The sequence below is a fragment of the Jaculus jaculus genome, chromosome 14, assembly GCF_020740685.1.
Source record: "Jaculus jaculus isolate mJacJac1 chromosome 14, mJacJac1.mat.Y.cur, whole genome shotgun sequence".
In the NCBI taxonomy this organism is placed as follows: domain Eukaryota; kingdom Metazoa; phylum Chordata; class Mammalia; order Rodentia; family Dipodidae; genus Jaculus; species Jaculus jaculus.
Window position 1 is genome coordinate 65,482,259 of NC_059115.1, and position 27,208 is coordinate 65,509,466.

At 44.4% G+C, this 27,208-nt stretch overlaps 2 protein-coding genes across 5 annotated transcripts in view; one reads left to right on the forward strand and one right to left on the reverse strand.

Annotated features, from left to right (window-relative positions):
* Positions 1-991, forward strand: part of Raf1 (Raf-1 proto-oncogene, serine/threonine kinase) — a 47,829-nt gene extending 46,838 nt beyond the window's left edge. For all 4 annotated transcript variants that reach the window (XM_045133650.1, XM_004651586.2, XM_045133651.1 and 1 more), the window contains one exon: positions 153-991. In XM_045133650.1, coding sequence (XP_044989585.1) covers positions 153-296 — 144 coding nt within the window. In that variant the 3' untranslated portion in view covers positions 297-991. The remainder of the gene's footprint in view (positions 1-152) is intronic.
* Positions 8-27,208, reverse strand: part of Mkrn2 (makorin ring finger protein 2) — a 28,957-nt gene continuing 1,756 nt past the window's right edge. The window contains exons 2-8 of the mRNA XM_004651588.2: positions 15,423-15,551; positions 13,993-14,171; positions 12,062-12,366; positions 10,310-10,524; positions 6,652-6,762; positions 2,528-2,672; positions 8-2,336 (exon numbers count right to left, since the gene is read on the reverse strand). Coding sequence (XP_004651645.2) covers positions 2,199-2,336; positions 2,528-2,672; positions 6,652-6,762; positions 10,310-10,524; positions 12,062-12,366; positions 13,993-14,171; positions 15,423-15,551 — 1,222 coding nt within the window. The 3' untranslated portion in view covers positions 8-2,198. The remainder of the gene's footprint in view (positions 2,337-2,527; positions 2,673-6,651; positions 6,763-10,309; positions 10,525-12,061; positions 12,367-13,992; positions 14,172-15,422; positions 15,552-27,208) is intronic.

A 27,208-nucleotide genomic window follows, 5' to 3' on the forward strand; every position in this document is an offset into this window, starting at 1 on the left:
AACTGGATTACATGAGAAATTAAGGCCGGCTAGTTTTATGTCAAGAACTTGGGAGGGCAAACAACAGCCTGTGTGTTTGGACCCCTTGTTGAAAGTTATGGCTGAAGAGATGCCAAGCCCTAACTAATGAGTTACCATGGGGCCTATTTCAGATACTGTCTTCCATTGAGCTTCTCCAACATTCTCTGCCGAAAATCAACCGGAGCGCCTCTGAGCCATCTCTGCATCGGGCAGCACACACTGAAGACATCAATGCTTGCACACTGACCACATCCCCTAGGCTGCCGGTCTTCTAGCTGATGTGATTCCTGTGCTCAGACCACTGGCAGAGGAAAGCGTCAGCAGGCACCACTTTTCTGTTCCCTTTGGGGTTAGAATGCATGTTTTCAGAGAAGCTGCTGCTAAGGACCTTCTAGACTACTCACGGGGCCTTAACTTCATGTTGCCTTCTTTTCTACCCCTCCTGGTCCTGGAGAAAGAAGCCATCCACTAATGCTAGCCTGGTCTGCTCCAGAGCCTAGCCTACTCCAGATGCTTATAAGTTGGGCCTCAGCTGAGTATTTTTAGGGCAAGAAAAAGGCCTTGGAGGGAAGTAAAGGTAGCTGGCCGTCCAGCCCTGATATAGGGACCCATGGAAGTGAGCTTCTTTGAGGCATACCGATTGCAGGAGGGACTGCTCCTCAGAGATGGTGGTGCTGCGCCAGTTTTGCACACAATGCACCAAACAGCCCAGGACTGCCGAGATCCCGGTCACCTGGAGGAGCCTGCTTTGGTACTATGGAACTTGACTTTGGGGACACTGCCTCTGAAGTGTCCAGTGTGGGAAGGTTTTCCAAGTGAGGCGCTTCACCCTCCTGGAGTACCCCCCCAAAAAAATGCTGAATTTGTCTTCCAGGAGCTGCCCCTATGGGGCGGGCCACAGGGCCAGCCCTGTCTTTAGTCACATCCTTGTGTCTGTAAGAAAGCCAGAAATACAGGTTTTCTTAATGATTTTGGGTTTTAATTTTGTTTTTATTGCGTCTGACAAGATACAGTTATCTGATGGTTCCTCAATTATGTTATTTTAATAAAATAAATTAAATTTAGGTTCAATGGCTATTGAGTCCTTTGAAAGGCATACCAGGACCACAGCATGCATTCTCTACTTGCTTCCTTCTGGAACAGAATTGAAGGGTCTGGGCATGGATTGCTTGTGATCTGCACCTGTGTGTCCTAACTGAAGGGAGTTACATAAAAACTACCCACACTGGAAAGTGTTGCATTTTTATAAAATATCTGGTAATCTACAGCTTTTTATAAAAATAAGTTGAGGTTTAGAGGCAGCTTGCTCTGCCTTGCAAGACTATACACTTTCCTCAGTTCCCCCCAGGTAGAACCAGACACTGTCTTAGGTGCAATGAGTGTTTTTACAAAGTAGCAGAGCAAAGCCAGACTTTACAGGTAAGAACAGATGGCGTGAGTATGACCAGCAAGTGTCCTGAGCTCTTGGAGATAAAAAGCCCACAGGAGAGGGTTGGGACAGATTCCTTGGAGGCCCCTGCTTGGAGAGGGCTCTGGGCTAGTAGCTCTTAAGCATTTCCCCACTCAGTACTTCCTTGGTACTGCAAGAGTCAGCCTTCCAAGCTGAACAAAGACCTGCCCTTTAACTGTGCTGAACATACAGCAAGACAAGCTGCTGACCTGAGACACTGGAGGGAACTCATGCCCAACCATTCTTACAGATGAGCCTTAAAGAGTCAATGCTTACTTGCCCACATGTGTTCTTACAGGGTATGGCATAAACCAATGTTGACAACACTACATTAGGAACATTAGACTCCGTAAGGGAGGAAAATGGATTTACTGCTTTATGAGCAGCTGCAGGTTTACTGTTGCTGATGAGAAAAAGTCACAAACCACAGGAGCCAGGTTTCTTTTAAAAGCAATCACTCAAAGCTGCTGGACCACTTAGTTGGTCCTCACCGTGGAGCTGAAGGTACAACTAAGAGATCAACTATAAAAGCAGTGATTCCATGTACTAGCAGGTTATTTTATACCCTGCACTCTTGCCATGGCTGTAACAGCAGGGTGGAAGAGACAAAGTACCACCGCCCTCACATCCAAGTACCACGCTGCTGTGGGTCACGGACAGATGCTCGTCCACCCTGGCTTGGCATACATGGGGCTAGAGCGCCCAAATGCAGACACTACCATGGGTTCTAGGGTTCCGGTGACTCCACTCCAGAAAGGTGCATGAAGAGGTCCCCAAGCTCTGCCACGTCGACATCTTCAGTGCTGGGGACTTGTCGAGTCTCCCGGTTCTCAATGAAATCCCAGAGCCTCACTGAATTAAAGAACTGCAAAAACAGCCAAACATGCCTAGGTCAGCAGCAAAGGCAACAGAAGGCTGTGGGGATGGTTCTTGCTGTGCTTTTCTGGCCCAGCTGCTCTGCTGCCAAAGCTCTTAGAAGCAGCTAGGGACAGCTAGGGACAGTACCCAGAAGGGCCCATAACCAAGTATCCCCAACCAGAGCCAGTCAAACCTTACCCTCACAGTGCCTTCAGAGCTGAGCTGCTTCCGGGGTTTCTCTGGCTCTGCCAGCCGCCCATCAGGGTAAGCATGGCGGTAAAGGCATTTGTTTCCAAACGGACAGGTCCCCCTGCCTTGTTCAAAGTATTTACAAGCTTTTTTTCTGAAAAGCAGAAAAAAGGAAGAGTCTATACACTGGAGAGAAAATGAGTGCAGTAGGTCTTGTATTCCTCTAGCCCTGCCTATGATTCCAGAGCCATCAACCTCCTTTTATAATGGAGAAACTGAGGATGGGAGAAGTAACAGCTGGGATTCTGATTTACAAGCTAGTGGTCTCATAGAACCTAAAGTGGCTGGAGTGCACTGCGTGGAATCCAGTGCTCTGTTCAGTAAGCCCTCCCAGCCACAGCCACAGAGAGCTGGGCAAGGCCTGCCCACCCCTCTGCTTGTCAATATCTGAAGATGGGCTACTTGCACTGCTAAGGTCTCCAAAGCAAGTGAGTTCCCCTTCCTCCAAGTTAGAAATTCTGTCAGTGACCCTGGGAAAGCAGATCTTGGAAGCTACCAAAAGTACAGGCTATGGCCTTTCCTTTATTCCACCTTCTCAAGCAGGATTCTTAAGTCTTCATGTGCTCTTCTGGGCTCTTCGCAAGTGTGTGTGTTGTGTTCTAAGGACTAATCAGGGAACTCTCAGGTGTCCCGGAGTATCATGTTTGGTAAACTTAACCAGCTCCAAAGCTGCCTCCTTACTGGGTATGGTGGTACATAACCTATAATCCTAGCACTTTGGAGGCAGAGGCAGGAAATTCACCATGAGGCCAGCCATGACTACAAAGCAAAATCCTGCCTCAGAACATTCAACAAAAATCTGCCCTTTCTAGGCCTGTTCTTTTTCTCCTTTCAGCTTTATCTGCTCAACAAAGCCAGAAGCTCCATTTCAACCTTCCTCACACTCAGTTCTCAGCTCTTATATCCAAGTAAGCTACTTGTATTCGCAAAATGCCTCTTACACCCACCTGACCACCCACTGCCCACCATCTCCCACCTCTGGGGTTGCACCCTCTGCTGCCTGCTGCCATTTCCTCCTTAACCTCTTCCACCACCCCCACCAGTTTCCAGCCCTCACAGGACCACAGAGGAGCTCAGGGTATCCATATGGCCTCCTTAACATTAAACCCCAGGCAGACCCAAGTGCTTCCTCTGTTCTGGCCTGTGCCAGTAATGGAGAAATTTGTCATCAGAAAACCTGTTATAGGGCTGGAGAGATGACTTAGTGGTTAAGGCGCTTGCCAGTGAGTCCAAGGGACCAAGGTTTGATTCCCTAGTACCCATGTAAAGCCAGATGCACAAGGTGGCGCATGTATCTGGAAGTTACTTTGCAGTAGCTGGAGGCCCTGGTACTCTCTTTCTCTAACTGCCTGCTTCACCAATAAATAAATAAATACAGTACTTTAAAAAAGAGAGAGAGGCTGGAGAGATGGCTCAGCAGTTAAGGCATTTATTTGCCTGCAAAGCCTAATGACCTGGGTTCACTTCCCCAGTGCCCACATAAAGTTGGATGCACAAAGTGGTGCATGCATCTGGAGTTGTTTGCAGTGGCAAGATGACCTGGCATGCCCATTCCCTTTCTCTCTTTTGCAAATATTAAAAATAAAAAATTTAGCCGGGTGTGGTGGTACATGCCTTTTAATCCCAGCACTTGTGAGGCAGAGGTAGGAGGGTTGCTGAGAGTTCGAGGCCACCCTGAGATTAAAAAACAAAAAAAAAAATAAAATAAAATTAAGAGATAGAGAAAGAGGCAAAAAGAATGGGTGTACTAGGGCCTCTTAGCCACTGCATACGAACTCCATCCAGCTACATAGGGCACCTTGTGCATCTGCCTTACATGAGTACTGGGGAATTGAACCTGGGTCCATAGGCTTCACAGGCAAGTGGCTTAACCACTAAGTCATCTCTCCAGCTCCATGAAATATTTTAGAAGCCTAGATGCACTGAGGTTGCAAAAATATCTTAAAATCCAGTGCCCTAAAGTACTTTCATGTGGAAATCTTGAAGGAAGGCACAGAAAACAGTTTCATATCCCCACGATGAAATTTTCAAAAAAGCATAGATTTAGCAAATTCAAGTTATCTTGTAAACTGCTTCTCCCAACAATCCAACAATATTGTCAATCCACTAAAACCATCTGCTTACTTATTTTCAATAACCTACAGAATCAAAGGGTTGTTTTCTTTCCTTTTTTTTTTCTGGTAACTTGCATCAGCTTTGTGGGAAAAATAACTTGGCAAATGATGCATTTTAAGTTATAAAACATACAGAATATGTATACACAAAATTTAAAAATAAAAAAATTGAAAAATATTTGATTCATATATGTGTAAATCTCCTTAAGTATAGCTGAAGTTCAACAAATTACAAAATTTTGCTTCCTAAAAAATACTGGCACACCATCAAACTGCCCAATAAGCACTTCTTTTAATGTTCATACCCATATATTAATGCTACTCTCACTTTTGTTAGAGAATCTTCTCTTTTCAGATGGCAGTGACCTTGGGATGACTTAGAAGACATCATGGTGCTGGGAAGAAGTGACGGAGGGGTGCTCAGTACTGTGTATCTTTATCACGACTTCCAAGACTCAGAGTCCAAGGAAGAGGTGGTGGAAAGAATGTAAGAACCAAAGGAAGGATAGGACTCCTTACAACATGCTCCTCCAGCCACAAAATGGCCTGGATATCCATGACCTCACAGTGCCTGACACTACCTACACAAGGCCATCATAATAGGAAGAAAAGATGATGACATCAAAATAAAAGACTGATTGAGAGGGGGAGGGAGATATGATGGGAGAATGAAGTTTCAAAGGGGAAGAAAGTGGGGGGAGGGAGGGCACTACCATGGGATATTGTTTATAATAATGGAAGTTGTTAATAAAAAAAATTTTTTTAATTAAAAAAAAACATGGTGGCACACATCTTTAATCCCAGCACCGAGGTAGGAGGATTACTGGAGTTTGTGCCAGCCTGGGTCTACACAGAGTACGCCAAGTCAGCCTGGGCTAAAGTGAGACCCCACCTTGAAAACATCAACAACAACAAAACAAAAGTTTTCCAAGAATCTGAGACATTAAAAACTGCACAAAGCTGGACATGGTGGCACACACCTTTAATTTCAGCACCCAGGAGGCGGCGGTAGGAGGATTGCTGTGAGTTTGAGGCCAACCTGAGACTACATAGTGAATTCCAGGTCAGCCTGAGCTAGAGTGAGACCTTACCTCAGAAACCCCCCCCCCCAAAAAAAAAACCCACAAAAAAACAAAAAAACAGCAGCTGCACAAAAAGAGAGATTCTTCATGTAGAAGCTTGTCCCTTCAAGAGAAGTCCAGCATGAGTCCACCATAGTTACCACACAACATTTGGTCTGATCAACAACCACCACTGGCATTTGTCGCTGCCAGTGGCACCTTGCTCGGGACTCCAGGCTGAGATTTTTGTTAGCTTTTTTTTTTTTTTTTTTTTGGTTTTTCGAGGTAGGGTCTCTAGCCCCGGCTGACCTGGAATTCACTATGGAGCCTTAGGGTGGACTTGAACTCAGTGATCCTCCTACCTCTGCCTCCCGAGTGCTGGGATTAAAGGTGTGCACCACCACGCCTAGCTAGCTTTTTTTTTTTTCCTGGTTTTTCGAGGTAGGGTTTCACTCTAGTTCAGGCTGACCTGGAATTCACTATGTAGTCTCAGGGTGGCCTGGAACTCATGACAATCCTCTTACCTCTACCTCCCGAATGCTGGGATTAAAGGCGTGCGCCACCATGCCCATCTTGTTTGCTTTCTTTGTGCGGTCTCCCCTGCACTGTGTAAGGTTAGTAAATGGCAGATCCTCAATAGGTACTTATTAAAGGAACAAAAATCACAGATGCCAAGTCAACCTTTGCACTTAGGAACTCTAGTGTCTTTTGCTCAGCTTAGAAACTCTTCTGTTTCACCTTGCTCACCTCTATAGCCAAGAGCCCAGCCAAGTATCTGACAGAAGACAGAGGCTGAGAGGCCTATGGACTATATTCTTGCGAGGCCTGAGGATGAGGATAGATTCTAAAACCATACCCAAGCATGCACCAGGATCCTATGTGAACTCAAGGCACTTACCCCATACCCTGTTTGAAAGCTTCAATCAACTCATTCTTCTTATTCTGATCTTCTACCCAATATACGCTTGGAATTACAAACTCAGATATCACACGGCATTCTGGACAAGACCTGGAATACGAATCAGGTTAAATGGAAGAAAATACATTATGAATTTTGTGCACACTCCACCCAAAAACCCCTTGCTCAAACACATGACCATTTCTTTCACCTGAAATCCTCAGAGATGTAATCATCATCTAAGAGCCAAAGGAAAGGTAGGACTCCTTATAACATGTTCCTCCAGAAGATTTAAAAATAGGTTCATACTGGGCTGGAGAGATTGCTCAGTGGCTAAGGCACTTGTCTGCAATGCCTAATGACTCAGGTTCAATCCCCCAGTATCCACGTAAAGCCAGATGCACAAATAGGAGCATGCATCTGGAGTTTGTTTACAGTGGCTGGAGGCCCTAGTGTGCCCATTCTATCTGTCTATTTCTTTTCTATCTCTATCTCTGCTTGAAAATAAGAATAAAAAAAGTTTGTCTCAACATTAAAACAGCTCAATTTAAAAATGAGCATAGGATTCTAATATTTAATTCCACATAGCCAATGAGAGCACAAAATAATGCTCATTATCATTAGCTATCAGGGGAATGCAAATCAAGTAAGATATCACTTTACTCACTAGGATTACTTGAATCAGAAATGAAAGGTGTTAGGAAAAAAATGTAAAGAAGCTGGGCATGGTGGCACACGCCTTTAACCCCAGCTATCGGGAGGCAGAGGTGGTAGGATTGCTGTGAGTTCAAGGCCACCCTAAGACTACATAATGAATTCTAGGTCAGCATGGGCTAGAGTGAGACCCTACCTCAAAAAGCCAAAAAAAGTAAAGAAATTGGAATCTGGGCTGGGGAGAGGGCTCAGCAAATAAAGTGCTTGCCATGCAAGCATGAGGGCCTGAACTTGGCTCCCCAGCACCCAGTAAAAACAGGGTATGGAAGGCACATGCCTACAATCCTGGCACTGGAGAGGTAGAGACAAGTAGATTCCCCACAGCCAGCTAGTCTAACCAAATCAGTGGGTTCCAGTTAAGTGAGAGAACCTAGCTCAAAAATATAGGTGGGAGGGCTAGGAAAATGGTCTAGCTGTTTAAAGGCTTTTTCCCCCCCGCAAGTTTGTCAGCTTGAGTTTGATTCCCCAGCAACCGCGTAAAGGCAGACATAGTGGCATATGCATCTGTAATACAAACATACCTGGGTCAATGGGAGGCAAAGCCAGGAAAATCTAGAAACCCATGGCCAGTTAGACTGGCTCACCGGGAGGGGGGGGGGTGTTGGGGGAGGGAGCGAGTGAAGGGAGACCCTGTCTCAGGCAGGATGGAAGTAGAGGAACGATGCTGTCCTCAGACCCCCCCCCCCCACGATAGTGCACATGCACCCTTACACACATCATATAAAAACAAAAAAACAAGGTGGAGAGTAATTGAGAAAGACACATTGATGTTGACCTCTGGCCTCCACGTGCATGTGCACACACACACTCACATGCTAAAGAAAGAAAGAACACAAAAAGAAAGTGGGCTGGAGAGATGGCTCAGTGGTTAAGGCATGCATCTGGAGTTCATTTGCACTGGCTGGGACCACTTCTCTCCCTCCCCACCCAGAAATAAATAAAATGTATTTTTCTCTTTAAAGAAAAAGAGATTAGAATCATTATAATCTATTAGTAGGAACAGGAAATGGTATCACCACTTTGGGGAAAAAAAAAAAAATATGTTGTTACTTCATTTAGGGTGAAGAACTAGCCTGTGACCCAGCGATCCCACCTGTGGGAACATACCCAAGAAAAATGAAAATGCATCCACACGACGACTGTACATGAGTATTTATAGCATTACCACCCATAACAGCTAGGCAGAAACAACCTAAATGCTCATTAGTGATGAACAAACTGTGCTCTGTCCACTCACTGGCATTGTGTCCACTCATGAAAGGAATAAAGTGCTGACACAGGCTGCAGCAGGGATGGTCTTGAAAACATTTGCTAAGGGATACAAAACACTGACAAAAGGCCATGTATCGCATGATTCTATGTGAAATGTCCAGAATAAGCAAATTTTAGAGAAAGAAACAAGACTGGTGGCTGCCTGTGATGAAGGCAACAGGAATGGGCAGTGATTACAAGTGGAGGTATCTTTTGGGAATGCTGAAATGTTCTAAAATTAGACTGAGTGACAGCTGTTTAACTCTGAAAAATGACACCACCAAATTATGCTCGTCTCTCTCAATAAAGCTGTTGCTTAACTACAAAACTTTATGACACCATGCTAGCTACCTGATCTCACATCCCTCAGTTTCCTTCTCTGCAAAATGAGAGTGACCATGGGAGCCCTGAAAGAGTTCCAGGAGTTAATGGATATGAAGTGCTACAATCAGTACAAAACATGCACTGCAGTGCCTATTCCACATGTCCTGCTGCAACATGCAAGAACCCTGTGTTCTGTGTTGGTTGTATGAAACACACTCCAGGTTCTAGGCAGTATGGGAAATGTTCACATGCATTATTACATGTAATCCTTAAATGACTTTTTTTTGGTTTTTGTTTTTTTTAGGTAGGGCTTCACTCTAGCCCAGGCTGACCTGAAATTCACAATGTAATCTCAGGGTGGCCTTAAACTCACCGTGATCCTCCTACCTCTGTCTCCCAAGTGCTGGGATTAAAGGCATGCGCCAGCAAGCCGGGCTTTAAAATACCTTTTTCAGAATAACATTTTTTGTTCTATTTTTAAATTTTTTTTTTTTTTTTGAGACTAGTTCTCACTATATAGTCCTGGCTGGTATAGAACTCACCATGTAAGCTATGACATTCTTCCTGCTTCCAGAGGACCGGTTATAGGCATAAGCCACCATGCCTGGCCTCTAACTCCTTTGATTTACTTACTTACTTGAGAGAGACACAGAGAGAAACAGGCGAATAAAGAGTGAGTATGGGCACACCTGGGTCTTCTGCCGCTGGAAATTCCAGGACCACTTTGGTGCATATGGCTGTATGAAAGTACTACTGGGGAATCAAACCCAGGCAGTCAAGCTTTACATACAAGCATCTTTAACCACAGAGCCATTTTTCCAGCCCCCACTAACCCTTTCTTTTCTTTTTTCTTCAAGGTAGGGGCTTGCTCTAGCCCAGGCTGGCCTGGAATTAGTCTCAGGCTACCCTCAAACTCACAGCAATCCTCCTACCTCTGCCTCCTGAGTGCTGGGATTAAAGGTGTGTGTCACCACACCCAGCCCGTAACTCCTTTATAAGGTGAAAAAATGAATGCCAAAGTTACTAGGCAACTGGTCTAAGGGCAGATGTGAGGTACTATTAGCACTATCCACATTCAGGTTCACAAAATAGAACTGAGCCAATAACAACTAACACCTTCACACTCTTCATCTTTGCTGAGCCCCTCATCACCCTGAGGGCTTAGGAGGAACTGACACCTAAGAAAAGTCATTTGGACTCAGGAAGGGTAAGTGATTTGCCCAAATTTACACAGTTTGGGTCCCAGACTCCTCAGTTATTCTATACTAAAACACCTCTGAGGCCAAGGAAAAGCTTCAAAGTAGATTGAAGAAAGGCCTAAATCCTGCACTATCCCCAGCTCTGAGAGTGAAACTTTAGCTATACTCACTTGATGATCGGGTTTTCAAACTGCTTGGCACATCTCCACTGGCGGATGCAGGACAGGCAGTAGGTGTGGTTGCAGTTGGAGAGAATTCCAAACCTCCTCTCAGAAGCAGATGCCTTTTCAAGGATTACTTCCATGCAGATGCTACACACTTTATCCTGACTTGCCTGGAAGGCAAAGGCCTTTTCCATCTCGTGTTCAAATGTCAACATACACATCTGCAGCAGAAAGGATGAGAAACCTTATGTTCTAGGACAGGGGCATGCCAAGTGCAGAGAGCCAAGGCAATCACTGCAGCTCCACAACCACAGTGGCTACCGTGAGCAGTACCTACAGCCCAGGGATTCAGGACTCTGATCACAAGGCAGATTTCAAGCCATCCTGTTCCTGCTCTGTGCTCTCCAGTAGGCCATGGTCACTTGGTTTTTCCCTCCCCCTCTCTCCAGATGTAGGGACTCCCTTTAGCCCAGGCTGACCCTGGAATTCATTATGCAGTCTCAGGATGGCCTTGAACTCACAGTGATCCTCCTACCTCAGCCTCCCAAGTGCTGGGATTAAAGGAATGTGCCACCACACTATGGTCACTTCTAAGAGCAGAACTACAGAGACCTAGAATGGCTGAAAGGACTGCAATGAGGTCAGAGCTCATAAACACTGAAACCCAGGCCACCTAGCTCTTCTGGATACTACCCCTACCCTGGGCAGCAGTGGAAATACTGAATAACCATGACCCTGAGCTGAGGCCAGCAGCACAAAGAGGCCAGGCATCCATTCCCTCATTAAGGTATGAGTTCCTCTGTGCTGGCATTTTAGTGACTCCAAGGATCATGGAAACTCAGGCCCTGCCTCAGCATTCGCAGTCTTTGTGCTCAGGTAGGACCTCCAAACCTAGTGTTCCACAGCCTCCTGACCCATGGACCCACGGTGGCTGCATTGTGTGTAAGCAAACGTACCAGCAGCTCTCCTGGGGACAGATACCTTCTCTACTGCATGTGGCCACCACCATTTGGTGCTTCATGAGTACCAAGTTCTCAACCTGAGGTAACCTGGTTTTTAACACTGTAACCCTGGGCTTCTCCCCACATCTTTAATCCATCTTCATGTTTCCTGGGCTAAGCACACAGTCTCAGGTGAAGTAGAGCATCCAGACACCAGGGACACTCCTAATCTAAAAGGCTCCTCAAAACTTGACTCCTAAGAGTCTATGATAAAGGCTTTTAAAAGTTCCTAAAATGTTGCCTACCTACTTCCTAGCCACAGTGACATGTAAATCTAGGGAGGGAGGATGCTTTGATTATATGTGTGCATGAGGTGAGGGAAGAAGGCACACAGGTATTCCTGTGTGTATACACAATGCTCCTGTTATCCCTGTTCTCTGAACTTTTCATTTCTTTCTTTATTTCTGAGGCAAGCCCAACAGACTGGCCCTTTTTGTTTTTTATGTTAGAGAGAGACAGAGAAAGAGAATTGGCATGCTAGGGCCTCCAGCCACTGCAAATAAACTCCAAATGTGTGTGTCACCTTATGCGCATATGCCATCTTGCATGCTTGTGTTACCTGTGTGTCTGGGTTATGTGGGGCATGGAGAGTTGAACATGGGTCTTTAGGCTTCGCAGGTAAGCACCATCTTTGCATTTCTAATGCCTCTTTTTGCTCTAAATTATGAAAAACTGACTACACAAATACCAATAATCCTGTCACATGGCACATTTCAGATTTCTTAAAGTGAGTTCATGCCAACGTTTCTAAAATTACCTTCTCATGAGCTTTCCTTTGTTCTGAGTCGAAGGGGTGGAGGACTTGCAGCCTGCAGATTTCACACACCTCTCCATGCAGATAGACACAGGCATCCCCAAACCGGCACTCCCCAGCAGCGGCATAGGGGCACAGCTGCTGCTCATTGCCATAGGAGCTGCTGGCCTCCAGATCATCCAGGCCACTCCTGATGGCATCTAGGTAGGAATGGGGCTTCATCTCTGGGCTAGTCTGGGAGTCACTGCATCCACCTGGATTATTCACCATGCTTGGGGAAGTCTTCTCTTCTGCCAGGCCAGAGAGATCTTAATACAAAATGCACAGCACACACACAAATAAGAATTGGCTCAATCTTTCAGGTGGTGAGCCACTAGCCAAAACCTCTGACTGAAGGAAGAGGTAGCAAAAGGTAGGCCAAAGCGAAAAATGAAAGAAACAGTTTTAATAAGGAGAAAAACAAAATCCATAAGTGGTAAGACAGAGAAAAGAACAAAAGAGAGCATGCTCTAAGTCATACAAATGATCACTCATGTTGCTGACATAAAGATCTTAACATGTGGGCTGGAGAGATGGCTTAGCAGTTAAGGCATTTATCTGCAAAGCCAAAGGACCCAGGTTTGATTCCCCAGGACCCATGTAAACCAGATGCATAAGGGGCACTTGCATCTGGAGTTCGTTTGCAGTGGCTAGAGAACCTGGCATGCCCATTCTGTCTCTCTTCTCTCTCTGCTTGGGAAAAAAAAAAAAATCTCAACATGTCCAAGTAATGCTAAAACCATTATCACTCCCAAACAAAATTTAGAATGAGGCCAATAGAATTAAGTGGTTCCTTTATACTGAGTCAGAGTCTAGTGTATGTCTTGGGGTTCTGAAGCCAAGGGAAAGTCATTCTATTCACCTCTTTCCAGTAGGAGCCTCACCTGAGACTGTTGAGACCATCAGAGGCAACACACTGCACTGGGCTGACTACTCATTTACTGAAGTGTAAAATCTCAAGAGCCAAATATAGCTCCTGGTGAGGACCAGGTGATACAAACAACTATTACAACTTGGCACCTTCTTCCTTTCAAACCCTGTTTCCGCATAAACCACTTCCCTGTTGCTTAAAACTCCAAATGTAGTCACTAACTGGGTCACGGACGGTGTCACAGGTTCTCCTTCAAAACAGCTAGCTTTGGGCTGGAGAAATGGCTTAGCAGTTAAAGTGTTTGCCTACAAAGCCAAAGGACCTAGGTCCGACTCCCCAGGACTCACATAAGCCAGATACACAAGAGGGCACACGTGTCTGGAGTTCGTTTGCAGTGGCTGGAGGCCCTGGCATGCCCATTCTCTTTCTCCCTCTCAAATAAATAAATAAAAAATAAAGTAAAAAACAAAAAACAGCCAGCTTTGATGGGCTAGAGAAATGGCTTAGTGGTTAAGGCACTTGCCTAGGAAGCCAAAGGACCCAAGTTTGACTCCCCAGTACCCATATGAACAGATATGATCACACATATAGCCATATGCACAAGGTAGCATATGTGTCTGGAGTTCATTTGCAGTGGCTGGAAGCCCTGGTACACCCATTCTCTTTCTATCTGCCTCTCTCATCCTCCATCTCTCAAATAAATAAAAAAAATAATTTTAAAAAAAATGGCCAGCTTTGAAATGAGAGTCCTGATGCTTCTCACCAAGTGGACAACCCCACAAAGGTGGCAATAGTATGGCAACAAAAGGTCACTTTGATATTCTGCTAGGCAACCATGGAGCCCACTGGGGGACCTGCCATCTGAGCACTGCTCTCTGCACCCTTGAAGACCATTCTCAGACCAAGCTCTAGGCTCAGCATGGGATGTTAAATAGGAGCTTCTTGACAGGTTGGAGTCAGAAAGCAGTTCCCAGGCCAAGTATGGCTTTTCTCAGAGAGGCAGCAAAGGCTGTAGTTCACTCACTGCGATCTCTGAGCACCAGCGTCTTCTTCTCCCGCTTCCCTGGTTCATGCAGGTGTGTTCTCATGACAGACGTGGCAATGTCAGAAGGGTGAGGACTGTGCAAGCCTGGAGAGGACCTGCACTGGGGTGCAGGGCCCACAGCTCCACTTGCTGCAGCTGAGGGCCTTGTGTGATCATATCTGCATAAAACACACACAGATGTGTCATGGGCACATGGCCTATACACACTGCCTATACTCCAAGATACCAACAGCCAGCTGTCTTTGTTCTACCCACTGAAGTGGACAATGGCCCATCTTTTCCAGTACTTTCAAATAGAAAAGGTTATTGGAAGGATCAGTAATTTGCTACATACACTCACACCTAAGAGCCTTATGGGACCAAAGATTGATTCATTGTCCTGACTACCAGTGAGAGCTGACAGCCACTAATGCCTACACCACCAGTGCTCTTTGGGCAGGCAACTCTACTGGCCCACATGCTGGCTAAGGAGCCAGAGCTCTGCTGTTTACCAAGGAGCAGATTGGCTCTGACCAACCAAAGCATGTGGAAGTTCTTACAATGTTTTCCAGTCTGGAAGTTACAAGACTTACAAAGGGAGACTATGTGTGCATAAATGCTCACTGCCTGGCTTCTTGTACCACAAAACTAGAAGACACAGAAATATTTTAAAATGAGAGCATACATACTATCATTATAAATACTGCAACATCACAGTAAGGAGATGCCAGAGGAAATGTTTAGGGGGATGTGAGACTTCATAAAAAGCAAGATAGCCAGGCATGGTAGTGCACGCCTTTAATCTCAGCACTCAGGAGGCAGAGGTAGGAGTATCACCATGAGTTCAAGGCCACCCTGAGACTACATAGTTAATTCCAAGTCAGCCTGGACCAGAGTGAGATCCTACCTCAAAAACAAAAACAAAAAAATAATAATAATTTAAATTTTAATCTTACTTTCACCTCACCAAGACCCATCCTCAGCCAGGCATGGTGATACAAGCCCATATTCTCATCACTTGGAAGATGGAGGCAGGAGGGTCAGAAGCTGAAAGCCAGCTTTGGCTACAAAGTAAGTTTGAGGCCAGCCCGAGTGACATGAGATCCTGTATCAAAAAACAAAAACACTGGGCTGGAGAGATGGCTTAGCGGTTAAGCGCTTGCCTGTGAAGCCTAAGGACCCCGGTTCAAGGCTCGGTTCCCCAGGTCCCACGTTAGCCAGATGCACAAGGGGCGCACATGTCTGGAGTTTGTTTGCTGGGGCTGGAAGCCCTGGCGCACCCATTCTCTCCCTCTCCCTCTATCTGTCTTTCTCTCTGTGTCTGTTGCTCTCAAATAAATAAATAAATAAAATATTTAAAAAAACAAAACAAAAACACCCATTCCCCACATGTAGTTCAAATCCAGTAACCACAACCACGGATTCCTTGCCTGCACCGTGTGCCATAGGCGCAATAGCCCTTCTGGTAGTACTTGCAGATGGTAGACGGCTTGCTGTTTGCCAAGTCATGTGAGAACAGGCACTGGCTACCTTCGCGACACACACCGTGCATAAAATACCTGAGGAGATAAACAGAGCATACAACATTTAGATCACACTTTGCTTTATAACATCAGCGTATTTTTTTTTTGTATATGTGCTGCCGAAGCGAGCACATCAGCATATTTTTTAAACTCAGCACACAAATGTTTACTAAGCATAAACTACGTATATATGTATATATATGTATATATACTGGAGATATATATTTTCCTTGATTCTAAAACAAACTGACTATTAGATACAACACAATGACTCAATAACAGCTTTTCTGGAAGAAAAATTAAATGATCTCAAAAGTTTCAAGAGCCAGGTGTGGTAGTGCACGCCTTTAATTCCAGCATTCAGGAGACAGAGGTAGGAGGAACGCTGTGAGTTAGAGACCACTCTGAGACTACATAGTGAATTCCATGTCAGCCTGGGCTACAGTGACACCATACCTTGAAAAACCAAGAAAAAAAAAGTTTCTACTTTTGAGTAGCTTCTTGGTTTGAGATATGTTAAATATGTGAGGTATGAGTCTCACAACTGAGAAATTAGGAAAAACTGACCCCCCAATTTTCTTGGGAGTTGTTAAAGAGTACATATGTAGTAGAATCAGAAAGACCAGGATCCAAGCCAAGACATGCTTCCAAGCCCTTACCACCTTTATCTTATCAATAAAGTGAAGATTACAATGCCTATTACTACTTTGCTAAGTTGTTGTGGTGAAATCAAATAAGATAGTATGGCATCAAAAGATATCTGTGGGGCTGGAGAGATGGCTTAGCAGTTAAGCGCTTGCCTGTGAAGCCTAAGGACCCTGGTTCAAGGCTCAATTCCCCAGGACCCACGTTAGCCAGATGCACAAGGGGGCACACACATCTGGAATTCATCTGCAGTGGCTGGAAGCCCTGGCATGCCCATTCTCTCTCTCTGCCTCTTTCTCTGTCGCTCTCAAATAAATAAATAAAAATAAATCAAAAAAAAAAAAAAGATATCTGTGATGGGCCTGGAGAGATGGTTCAATGGTTAAGGTGCTTGTATTCAAAGCCTAATGATGTAGGTTTGATTCCCCAGTACCTATGTAAAGCCAGATGCACAGTGGTGCATGTATCTGGAGTTTGTTTGCAGTGGCTTGAGGCCCTGGTGTGCCCATTCATATTCTTTCTCTCTAGCATCACTCTCTGTTTGCAAACAAATAAATAAAAATAATTTTTTAAAAAATATATCTGTGAGCTGGGTGTGATGGTATACACCTATAATCCCAGCACTCTTAAAGGGGAATAGCGCAGCTGGAGAACGCTTGCCTAGCATGCATGAATCTCTGAGTTCAGATCCTCAGCATGGAACTGGGAGTGGTAGCACGCATCTGTCATCTGAGCACTTGGGAGGTAGAGGCAGGAAGATCAGAAGTTCAAGGTCATCCTTTGCTATACAGTGAGTTTGAGGCCAGCCTGGGATAAATAAGACATTGTATACAAAAAGGAAAAAGAGCCAGTGCATGCCTTGAATCCCAGCACTCGGGAGGCAGAGTAGGAGAATGCCGTCAGTTCGAGGGCATCCTAAGACTACAGAGTGAATTCCAGGTCAGCCTGGGCTAAAAAAAAAAAAAAAAAAACTGGTATGGGAGGGCTGGGACATGGTTCAATACCTGTCTGCTGGAATAGAGAGAGAACTGGCCAAATACTCAGAGCAAGTAATAGACACACACTTGACAAAAATCCTGTGGGCCAGGCGTGGTGGTGCATGCCTTTAATCCCAGCTCTCGGAGGCAGAGGTAGGAGGATCTCCGTGAGTTCAAGGCTACCCTAAGAATACAGAGTGAATTCCAGGTTAGCCTGGGCTAGAGTAAGACCCTCCCTTGAAAAAAAAAAATCCTTTGGTATTCTGTACCAGGTGTGGAGGCACACACTTTTAATCCCAGCACTAGGGAGGCAGAGGTAGTAGGATTACCATGAGTTCAAAGCCACCCAGGGTCAGAGTGAGACCCTACCTCAAAAAACAAACAAACAGAGCCGGGTGTGGTGGCGCACGCCTTTAATCCCAGCACTCGGGAGGCAGAGGTAGGAGGATCGCCGTGAGTTCAAGGCCACCCTGAGACTACAGAGTTAATTCCAGGTCAGCCTGGACCAGAGTGAGACCCTACCTCAAAAAAACAAAAAAAAAAAAACAACAACAAAAAAAACCACCCTTGGTATTAAGGCTAGATCAGTCCCAGAATAAATAGAAGAATATTTAAGACTAATCTTAACTGAGCTTAGAAATAAGCTTTACAGGGATCAGGCTGGTAATAAGTTTTTGTTACTAAAACAAAACTTCAACACTTTTTAATGGAAGATAATAAACCTAAGTGCTCAGAAACACCATGTTTAGCAACCAATAAAAAAAAAATACTAGATATGCTCAAATATAGGAACGTGTATGACCCATAACCAGGAGCAGCACCAGCAGCCAGAAATAATATGATGGAATTAGTATTCAAGGACTAAAAAAGGTATTGCAAATATGTTCAACAGACTAAGGGGAAACAATACACTATGAAGAGAAATGAAAGACATAAAAAGAGGCAAATGGCAGAGACATTTATCCTACCCATAACTGTGGGCTAACTCTAGAATGCATGACCCATATACCTCAACAAGGAGGGGCCAAGGGGAGGGAGTAGGCCATTGATGAGCCTAATAAGGGTACCAAACTGACTGTATTTGCTGAGTACAAAACTAATTAATAATTTTTTTTTTAAAAAAAGAGTCAAACAGAACTTCTAGGAAAGAAAAATGTGATATATAAAATGAAAACTACATTGGCAGAACTTAGCAGGTTCGACACTACAAAGGAGTATATGAGAAAACTGACAGATGCACAGCAGAAACCAGCAAACTGAAGCAGGACAGGGAGACTGAAGTTCCTTGAGTGTGGGACTTGACTTCCCACTCAGAAAACTCCAGTATGAAACAAAATATGTGAACTGCTGCTTTCAGACAATGGACAAAAGGCACACAAGCTGGTCCTTGAGAGAAGGGATGAGTGATGTCTGGGAGGAGTTCAGCCTGCTTTCTACCCAGGGACATATTGTGGACCTTGGTGCAGAAGGAGGATCCAGGCCATACACAGTCCTTTCGCTGGGGATCAGAGTTTAGAGGCTGAAGGCCACTCTCCTAAGCAGAGCAACACGTTTGTGATGATTAACCTTTTGTATATTTTAAAATATTTATTTGAGAGAGAGAGAATAGGTACACCAGGGCCTCTAGTCACTGCAAACGAACTCCAGACACATGTATCACCTTGTGCATCTGGCTTATGTAGGTACTGAGGAATCAAACCTGGGTCCTTAGGTTTCCCAGGCACACACCTTAACCTCTAAGCCATCTCTCCAGCCCCCATAATTAACTTTGTGTGTCTGTGTGTGATAATGTTTTGTTTTGTTTTGTTTTTTTGAGGTAGGGTTTTGCTCTAGTCCAGGCTGATCTGGAATTCACTAGGTAGTCTCAGGGTGACCTCCAACTTAGGTGATCCTATCTCTGCCTCCCAGGTGCTAGAATTAAAGGCATGTGCTACCATGCCCAGTGATAATTAACTTTTTTTCTGGTTTTCCTAGGTAGAGTCTTGCTGTAGCCCACGCTGACCTGGAATTCACTATTTAGTCTCAGGGTAACCTTGAACACATGGAGATCCTCCTACCTCCCAAGTGCTGGTGAGCATTGTTTGCTGACATGACTCCATATAAAGCACACAACATGCATAACCAGTGATGGATTTTAGCAGAAACATTTAACTTGAATCTCACAAAAAAAAAAAAAAAATCTAACTCCCATCTTATAGGAAATACAGGCAGCTGGCAGCAAGTTATAAGACATTATGAGGAAGCAGCCAGGTAAACAGAGAAGACTATGGGCATGGAATTGGAGGTCAGAGGCCAACTTAGACTATCTGGGCTCCACTTTCTTTGAGACAGGGTCTTTGGACACTGTAAAACTGCCAGACTACAAATGAAGGTCAGACTAGTTGGCCTGGGAGCCTTGGACTCTACTGGCTCTGACTTTGCCCCCATTGTCATAGAGGCGTGGTGAGGGATAGGCAGGCTTGATGTGAAACAAGACCTGGGTCATTCAGTGTCAGCTGTGACACTGCACATGCCTTAAAACAAGACACCCAGGAAACTGAAGAAGCTGCTAGGGCCAGGCTTTTCTGAAAGGTTTACAACAGACTCCAACTGAACACAGGGCTCCCAGAACACCCCCACATGAGGCGGCAGCAGATAACCTGGAGAGGCAGAAACTTAGGGGAGACCACAAAGTTGCTCCTTACCGGCAGGGTTGAAGAAGACACAGCAAAACTGTCCCTTCACTAAAGGCAAAAGAAATATGGGCAGGAAACACTTTTCTATGAAGGACCTTTATCTAGGAAATGTTTGTTTTTTAAACTTACTTAAGAACATCCATGGGAATGGAACCGAGTTACAAAACTGCGTGCCTGACATGAAGTCCTGGGCTCAACCCACAGCACAGTATAGACTGCATATATCAGCACACACCTGGAATCCCAGCACTAGGGAGGATGAGGCAGGAAGAAGCTGGAGACCAGCCTGCTAGGCTACATAGTGAAACCTCGTCTTCAAAAGAAAACAACAGGGCTGGGGAGATGGCTCAATGGATACAGCATTTGTCATGCAAGCAGGAAGACCTGAACTCCCATCCCCAGCACCCACATAAAAGTATAGACATTAATGCAGGCATCTGTAATGACAGTGCATCTACAAGAGAGAAGGGAGGCAGACAGGAGAATTTCTGGAAAGTTCGGGACTTACTAGCTTGGCAAACCAGCAATGAACATCACCTCAAATGAGGTGGAAGATGCGGACCAACACCTGAAGTTATCTTCTGACCTCCACGTATATATTGTGGCATCTGCACCCCACATTCACACACACATAGAAGATACTTGTTCAACCCTGTTTATTGTCACTGAATTCACAATAGCTGGGAAATGGAACCAGCCTAGATGTCTCTGAACTGATGAGTGAATAATGAAGATATGGCACATTTATACAATGCAGTTCTACTCAGCAGTAGAGAAAAATGAAGTTATGAAATTTGCATGAAAATGGTCGGATCTGGAAAGGATTATACTAAGTGAGGTAACCCAGGCCCAGAAAGCCAAGTGCTGCATGTTCTCTCTCATATGTGGATCCTAGCTACAGATGATTGGACTTCTGTGTGAGTAGGAAAAAAACTCAGCAGCAAAGGCCAGTAAGCTAGAAAAGAGATATAAAGGGAAGAGAAAGAAAGGGAGGGAGTACTTCATAGGATGGTATTGTATATTTGTAAGTAGAAGAATAGATTAATGGGGGTGAAAAGGCCCAAATGAGGTCAAGGGGAAGAGATTAAGTAAAGGAAAGGTGGAGGGAGGGCTAATCAAAATCCAAGAGGATATAAATAAATCATATGTAAACCTGCTTTTCTGGACAATAGAACACTCAGGAGCCATAGATTGGTGCTAGAAAATTTTCAGTGCCAGGGATGGGATACCTTCCAGTGAGTTCTTGGCCAGGGAAGTCCCTGATGCCCCCCAAACATTATAGGCCATTTCCGAGGCCCTTGGTTTACCACCAGGAATAAATGGTAAGACTCTATTGCTGAATACTGCACATACTTGGGCTGCAAGGTCACTGGAAATCCTGCTGGAGCTGAGCTGAAAACCTCCTCCATGTAGACCGCTGACAGAAAGCTGGAAAAGGCCACACTGCATGCAGCTCAATGGGAGAGAGAAATCACCAGTGAAGATACTCAACAGTGGACACTGCAAGCCTTATATTTGGCCAAACAGACCAAATGAGCCAACAGGTACAATAGTGGCATGTCTGTCATGGTGGAAACCAACTGCCCTCGAATTTGACTGGAGGCCCACTCCATGGGAGGGAATACATCCCTGATACTGAAAACCTACAACAGGGGTAGTCATGAGCCCTACGGGTGTAACATCTACTGCTGTCTGGCTAAATGTATATACTAGCTTATCAAACTGCCCAGTAAGCACTTCTCTTAATGTTCACACCCATATGTTAATGCTACTCTCACTTCTGGTAGAGAAGTTTCTCTTTTCAGATGGCCAGTGACCTTGGGATGACTCAGAAGGCACCATGGTGCTGGAAAGAAGTGACAGGAGTACTCAGCACTACAATATCTCTATCACACCTACCAAGGCTCAGGGTCTATTGAGGAAGAGGTGGCAGAAAGACAGTAAGAGCCAAAGGAAGGGTAGAACTCCTTACAATTTGCTCCCCCCAGAAACAAAATGGTCTGGATATCTATGACCTCACAAGTGTCCAACACTACCTACACAAGACCATCATAATAGGAGGAAAAGATGATGACATCAAAATAAAAGAGACTGATTGAGAAGGGGATGGAATATGAAGAATGGAGTTTCAAAAGGGAAAGTGTGGGGGGGAGGGTATTACTATGGGATGTATTTTATAATCATGAAAGTTGTTAATGAAAAATATTTGAAAAAAACAGAAAAAAAAAAAAGAAATTTCACTCATATGAACTCCAGGTCAGCCTGAGCTAGAGAGAGACCCTACTTTGAAAAAAATTTTTTTTCCACTCATAAAAGCAGACTAGCAGATGCAGTCTTGAGATGCACTAGATCCACCCTGCCTGGTTTCATCTACGCCCACCTTTTGTAAAGAGCCTCCCCTGCCCACAAAGGACATTAGGAAGAACATCTGAGAGGAGGAAAATGAGATGAACAGCAATCAATCCAGTTTAGTACTTTCACTTATACCTCATTTAACCTAACAACATTAGAAAAATATTACTACAACCCTACAATATAAATGGGTGTTGTCAGATCTGAGAGATCCTACTGCCTTGACCTTTCCCTACCAAAATCCATTTCCCTATCACCTTGTCTGGTTCACACTATAGCCTGTCTAAAGTACCACACCTAGAATCCACCTGCCTTCAAGAACCGTCCTGGTGACCCAAAAGCCTCATCACACCCCTGCTACTCACAGTCTCACTCACCAAACACATCCATGTGGGACAGAGCTATCATGAAAAAGCCCACATTTCCTAAGAGCCAGTGCTTTGGAATATGCAGCTGGCACACCTGGCCTTCCATGAATGAATGAGAATAAGTTCAGAAAGACACACTTGGAGCACAGGTAAATGCAAATGAATGCAGAAAGCCCAATACCTACCTAGCCTTGTATACAACTGTGGTGGTTTGATTCAGGTGTTCCCCCCAATAAACTCAGGTGTTCTGAATGCTAGGTTCCCAGCTGACGGAGATTTGGAAATTAACACCTCCTGGAGGTAGTGTATTGTTGGGGGCACGCTTACGAGTGTTATAGCCAGTTTCCCCATGCCAGTGTGTGGCACACTCTCTGTGGATGTTGTCCACCTTATGTTGGTCAGGAGATGTCTGCCCTCTGCTAATACTGTCATTTTCCCCTGCCATCATGGAGCTTCTTCCCTCAAGTCTGTAAGCCAAAATAAACTTTTTTTTCCCCCACACAAGCTGCTCTTGGTCAGGTGATTTCTGCCAGCAATGTGAACCTGACTGCAACAATTGTCTAGAACTAGAGAAGAGAACAGAATAAGACAACAGAAGGAAGGGAATGGCTTCTAAAAAATACCAGGAAGACCAAGGCTTGGTCTTCCAGTGCTCCCAAAGTGGACTAGTGAATGCAAGTCACTGATCTAATTCATGCTGGACATCTGCCCCTGAATGGGTCTGGAATGCTGCCTCAGCAGGACACCATGACAACTAAAGATCTTCCATCTTTTCCTGCTTATGGAGCAAGCTTCTTTCTTCACCTGTCACTCTGCGAAAGCAGAAGCGCTTACCAGCTCACCTGACGGTTGCTTTTCTTCCCATGGGATGATAAAAGGAACATTTACTAACAGAATCAAAATGTGAGTCATGAGACCAGAAACAGAACCACAGACTAATCCCAGAAAACAGCTCCTGGGAATCGACCACTAGACTAGAACTTGATAGAAGGCAGGTGATTCAGTTGGCTGTAAGGTGAACCGAAGTTGCAGGGCAGATAAATGCACAGGAAGGACTTAGCATAGCACGTCTGAAACTATCCTTGGGCTGGCCCCTTGTCTGGTTTCTGGAAACTGCTGGTATGGACACGGTCCTTACAATCATATAAATGTTTCCCGTTTCCCTAATGATGAGTAGTTCACTGTGTTTCAGCTATAGAACAGCTGTAGAACAGCTGGATCTTCTTACCCTAGGCAGAGGCAGCCCCAAGGCACTACACCTTTGATGGGCTTCCCTGGATACATGATGCCCCATTTGCATTGCTGGGAGGAGAGAGTACTTTGTGCTCCACTTCAGGGCACTGTGTCTCCTCCTTCCCTACCTAGCTGGTCTCCTTGTTAAGATGTATAACAACCCTGACTTTGAATGCAACCAAATAATTGCAGAAATCTTTCTAGCCAATCTGTGAGCATAGGGGTAGTCTTGGGAACCTATCAGACAAAAAAAAAAAATACATCTAAACTGTTAGATTCTTTTGTTTCTTTTTTTTTTTGAGACAGGCTCGAACTCCTGGGCTTATCAATCCTACTTACCCCCTTGCCTCAGACTCCTAGGAGGCTGAGACTACAGGGCTACCATCACAGTAGGCTTGATAATTCTTTTTCAGCTATATGACTCAAGACTACAACATCTACCCCTACCACCACCTGTTCTTCCTCCCTCTTCAACTATACCACCAGCACCTTTGCTGATCAGAAAAATCCAATCCCACCAATGCACTTCAGGCTGGACCACTTAAAAAAAAAAAAAAAAAAGATGGATCCAAACTGGGCATGGAATTCTAGCACTCAGGAGACAGAGTGGAGGATAATTGTGAGTTTGAGGCCACCCTGAGACTGTTCAGTGAATTCCAGGTCATCCTGGGCTACAGCAAGACCCTACCTCAAAAAACAAAAACAAAGAAAAACAGTGAAAAAATGCTTGTACTATCACCAAATGAATTAAATCCACTAGTTACTGTCTCTGAACTACAGCATATTACTCTGAAACAAACTCCAAAGCGTTACCAACACGAGTGACAAATATCTTAATGACTCCAGGTAACAATCTGATTGATCTGTAAACACTACTTAGGAAAGTCAATGTAGAGAAAAGCCCAGATAGAACCCCGTTTACCAATAAAGGAAATATGCAAACAGAAATGAGCCTGACTCCTGTAATGACCCAGGCATTGAGGAGAAAATTTCAGCTGGCTCCGCCTAGAAGCCCAACACAAATGCCATTTTCTACAAGTAGCTTTGATGCACAAAAATAATGCCAACTTCCTGACTCCATGTGGTGATTTACTCAAGTCTCCTTTAAACCCCACAATACGTGATTTCCCCCTAAATAAACTTAATAATTCATAATTATTTTTCCTTGAGTGTCTTTATGTATTCTTTATAAAGGTCAGACAGAACCCCAAATTTAGAGCTCATAAATTCTGGGGAGCCCTCCTGAACCCCTGCTGCTCTTTGTGATGATTCCAGGTGCTAAGCCTTCCTGATGAGCAACCATCCTTCAGTTCACCCAAGGAAAAGACCGGGGAGGTAGGATGACAATGACTTGAAGAGGCTGGAGCCTCAGAGTAGGGAGATTCCTTCTGGATAACACTCCAAAGGAATCTGTTACTCTTGGTAACCCCAAATGGCTTTCAGACAGTATGGCTATTACAGCATGCAGAAGATACCAGGTTCATTATGGACCACAAAATGGCAACAGCTATAGATGCAAGTGAAAACTGGACCAAACAGCATCAGTCTGGTTTTTTGCAGACCCTTCAATGGTGCCTCTCTTCAGCAAACTACTTTAGCAACTCACTTTCACACAGGGGTAAATCTGAGTCTGAGACTCTGGACAGAGTAGCATGTGGAGGAACCAGCACTGACTGAGAGCATGTCTACAGGAGCAGCTATTCTTGCTGTTTTTGCAATGTGCACAAGTACTGTCTTTGTCAGCAGTAGGGCTACACATCCTGGTATTTGACAACCATTCTTGAAAACACATAATGCATATTAGAATGGAAGCAAAATGAATATTCTGTTATGTACCACCAGAATAAGCAAGCACACCATATCTTACAGTCAACATCAACCAAACTCAAGATTTTGCAAACTGAGAACAATCACCCACGACAAAAAAGCTGAGCACCTGGCTTCTTACTAAACCAGGCTTCTTAAACATTTTTTATTCATGGGCTGGAGGGATGGCTTAGCGGTTAAAGCACTTGCCTGCAAAGCCAAAGGACCAAGGTTCAAGTCCCCAGGACCCACGTAAGCAGATGCACAAGGGAGCACAAGCATCTGGAGTTCGTTTGCAGTGGCTACAGGCTCTGGCACACCCATTCTCTCACTCTCTCTCTACCTGCCTATTTCTGTATCTCTCCCTCAAGTAAATAAAAATAAGATACTTTAACTAAAAGAAAAAAAAAACATTTTCTATTCATGACTGCTTTTCATCCAAGGGGAGGGGGACACTTCTTTTTCCAGTACTTGTGATCAAACCAAGGGCCTTAAGTGTGCTAGACAAGCACTCTTACTACTGAACTACATCCCCAGCTTATCTGAAAATAATGTTACACATAGGTGTACAAATCAAACATTTACTGATAAGTTATGAAAAATTTATTTAAAAACAAGTCTTTGGTATACATATCATTGTCAATTATTCAAGATGAAAACAAATTTGCATACTAGTGAGATGCATGTGCAATAACAAGAACACACACAAGAAAAACAAAAAATATCTTTCATTCCATATTCTCCAACTTATTTGGAGAGTAAATGTCTATGATAACATGAACTCTGATGTTTAACTGAGAAGTGATCCTTTCCCAACATTCCAACTCACTCCTAGTTTCTATGTAGCGACCTTTTGCAGGATTCTTTGATTTGGGAAACAAAACTTTCGGGTCAGGCCATCTTCATAGGCAAATTAAAAAACATTGATGGTCCTGACTTGAGTTCTTGTTCCTGCACCAAGAAGTGAAATTCTGGGAAATTACCAATGCTTTTTCAGCATTTTTTTTAATCTGTAAAACTAGATGTCTGTTTGGTTAAAAGTCATATATATAACATTATGTTTAATGAGCACTGTTTTGTGGACACGTCCTGGTAGCAGATATGGAAATGATTTTTCCGGCAGGTAGATCAGTGCAAAATGGTATAATCACACTTCCTCCAAAAGGGTAAACTTTATGCAAAGAAAAACAAGTAAACTCACATACTCACATATTTTCACAATAGACCTAGTATAAATAACCTAGAATACTTTTTTGAGGGGGGGAGGTGTTCAAAGTAGGGTCTCTTGCTCTCTAGCCCAGGCTAACCTGGAACTCACTATGTAGTCTCAGGGTGGCCTCAAACTCACAGTGATCCACCTACCTCTGCCTCCCAAGTGCTGGGATTAAAGCATGCGCCACCACACCTGGCTAAGTGCCCATTTCTAACAGCTGCTTAACCCACCTGGGCCTTCAGTAAACTGACTCAACCCTTAATAGGTAAAGCTAACGCAACTCTTCATACAGTTACTTTTCAAATATTCACACTAATGAAAAGAAATAATACAAATAATTACACAACCAAACATTCTTAGAAATGTTTCCAGCACAGGTTTTACTGGAACCAGTTAAAATTTGTATAGGCTGAGTATTATGCCC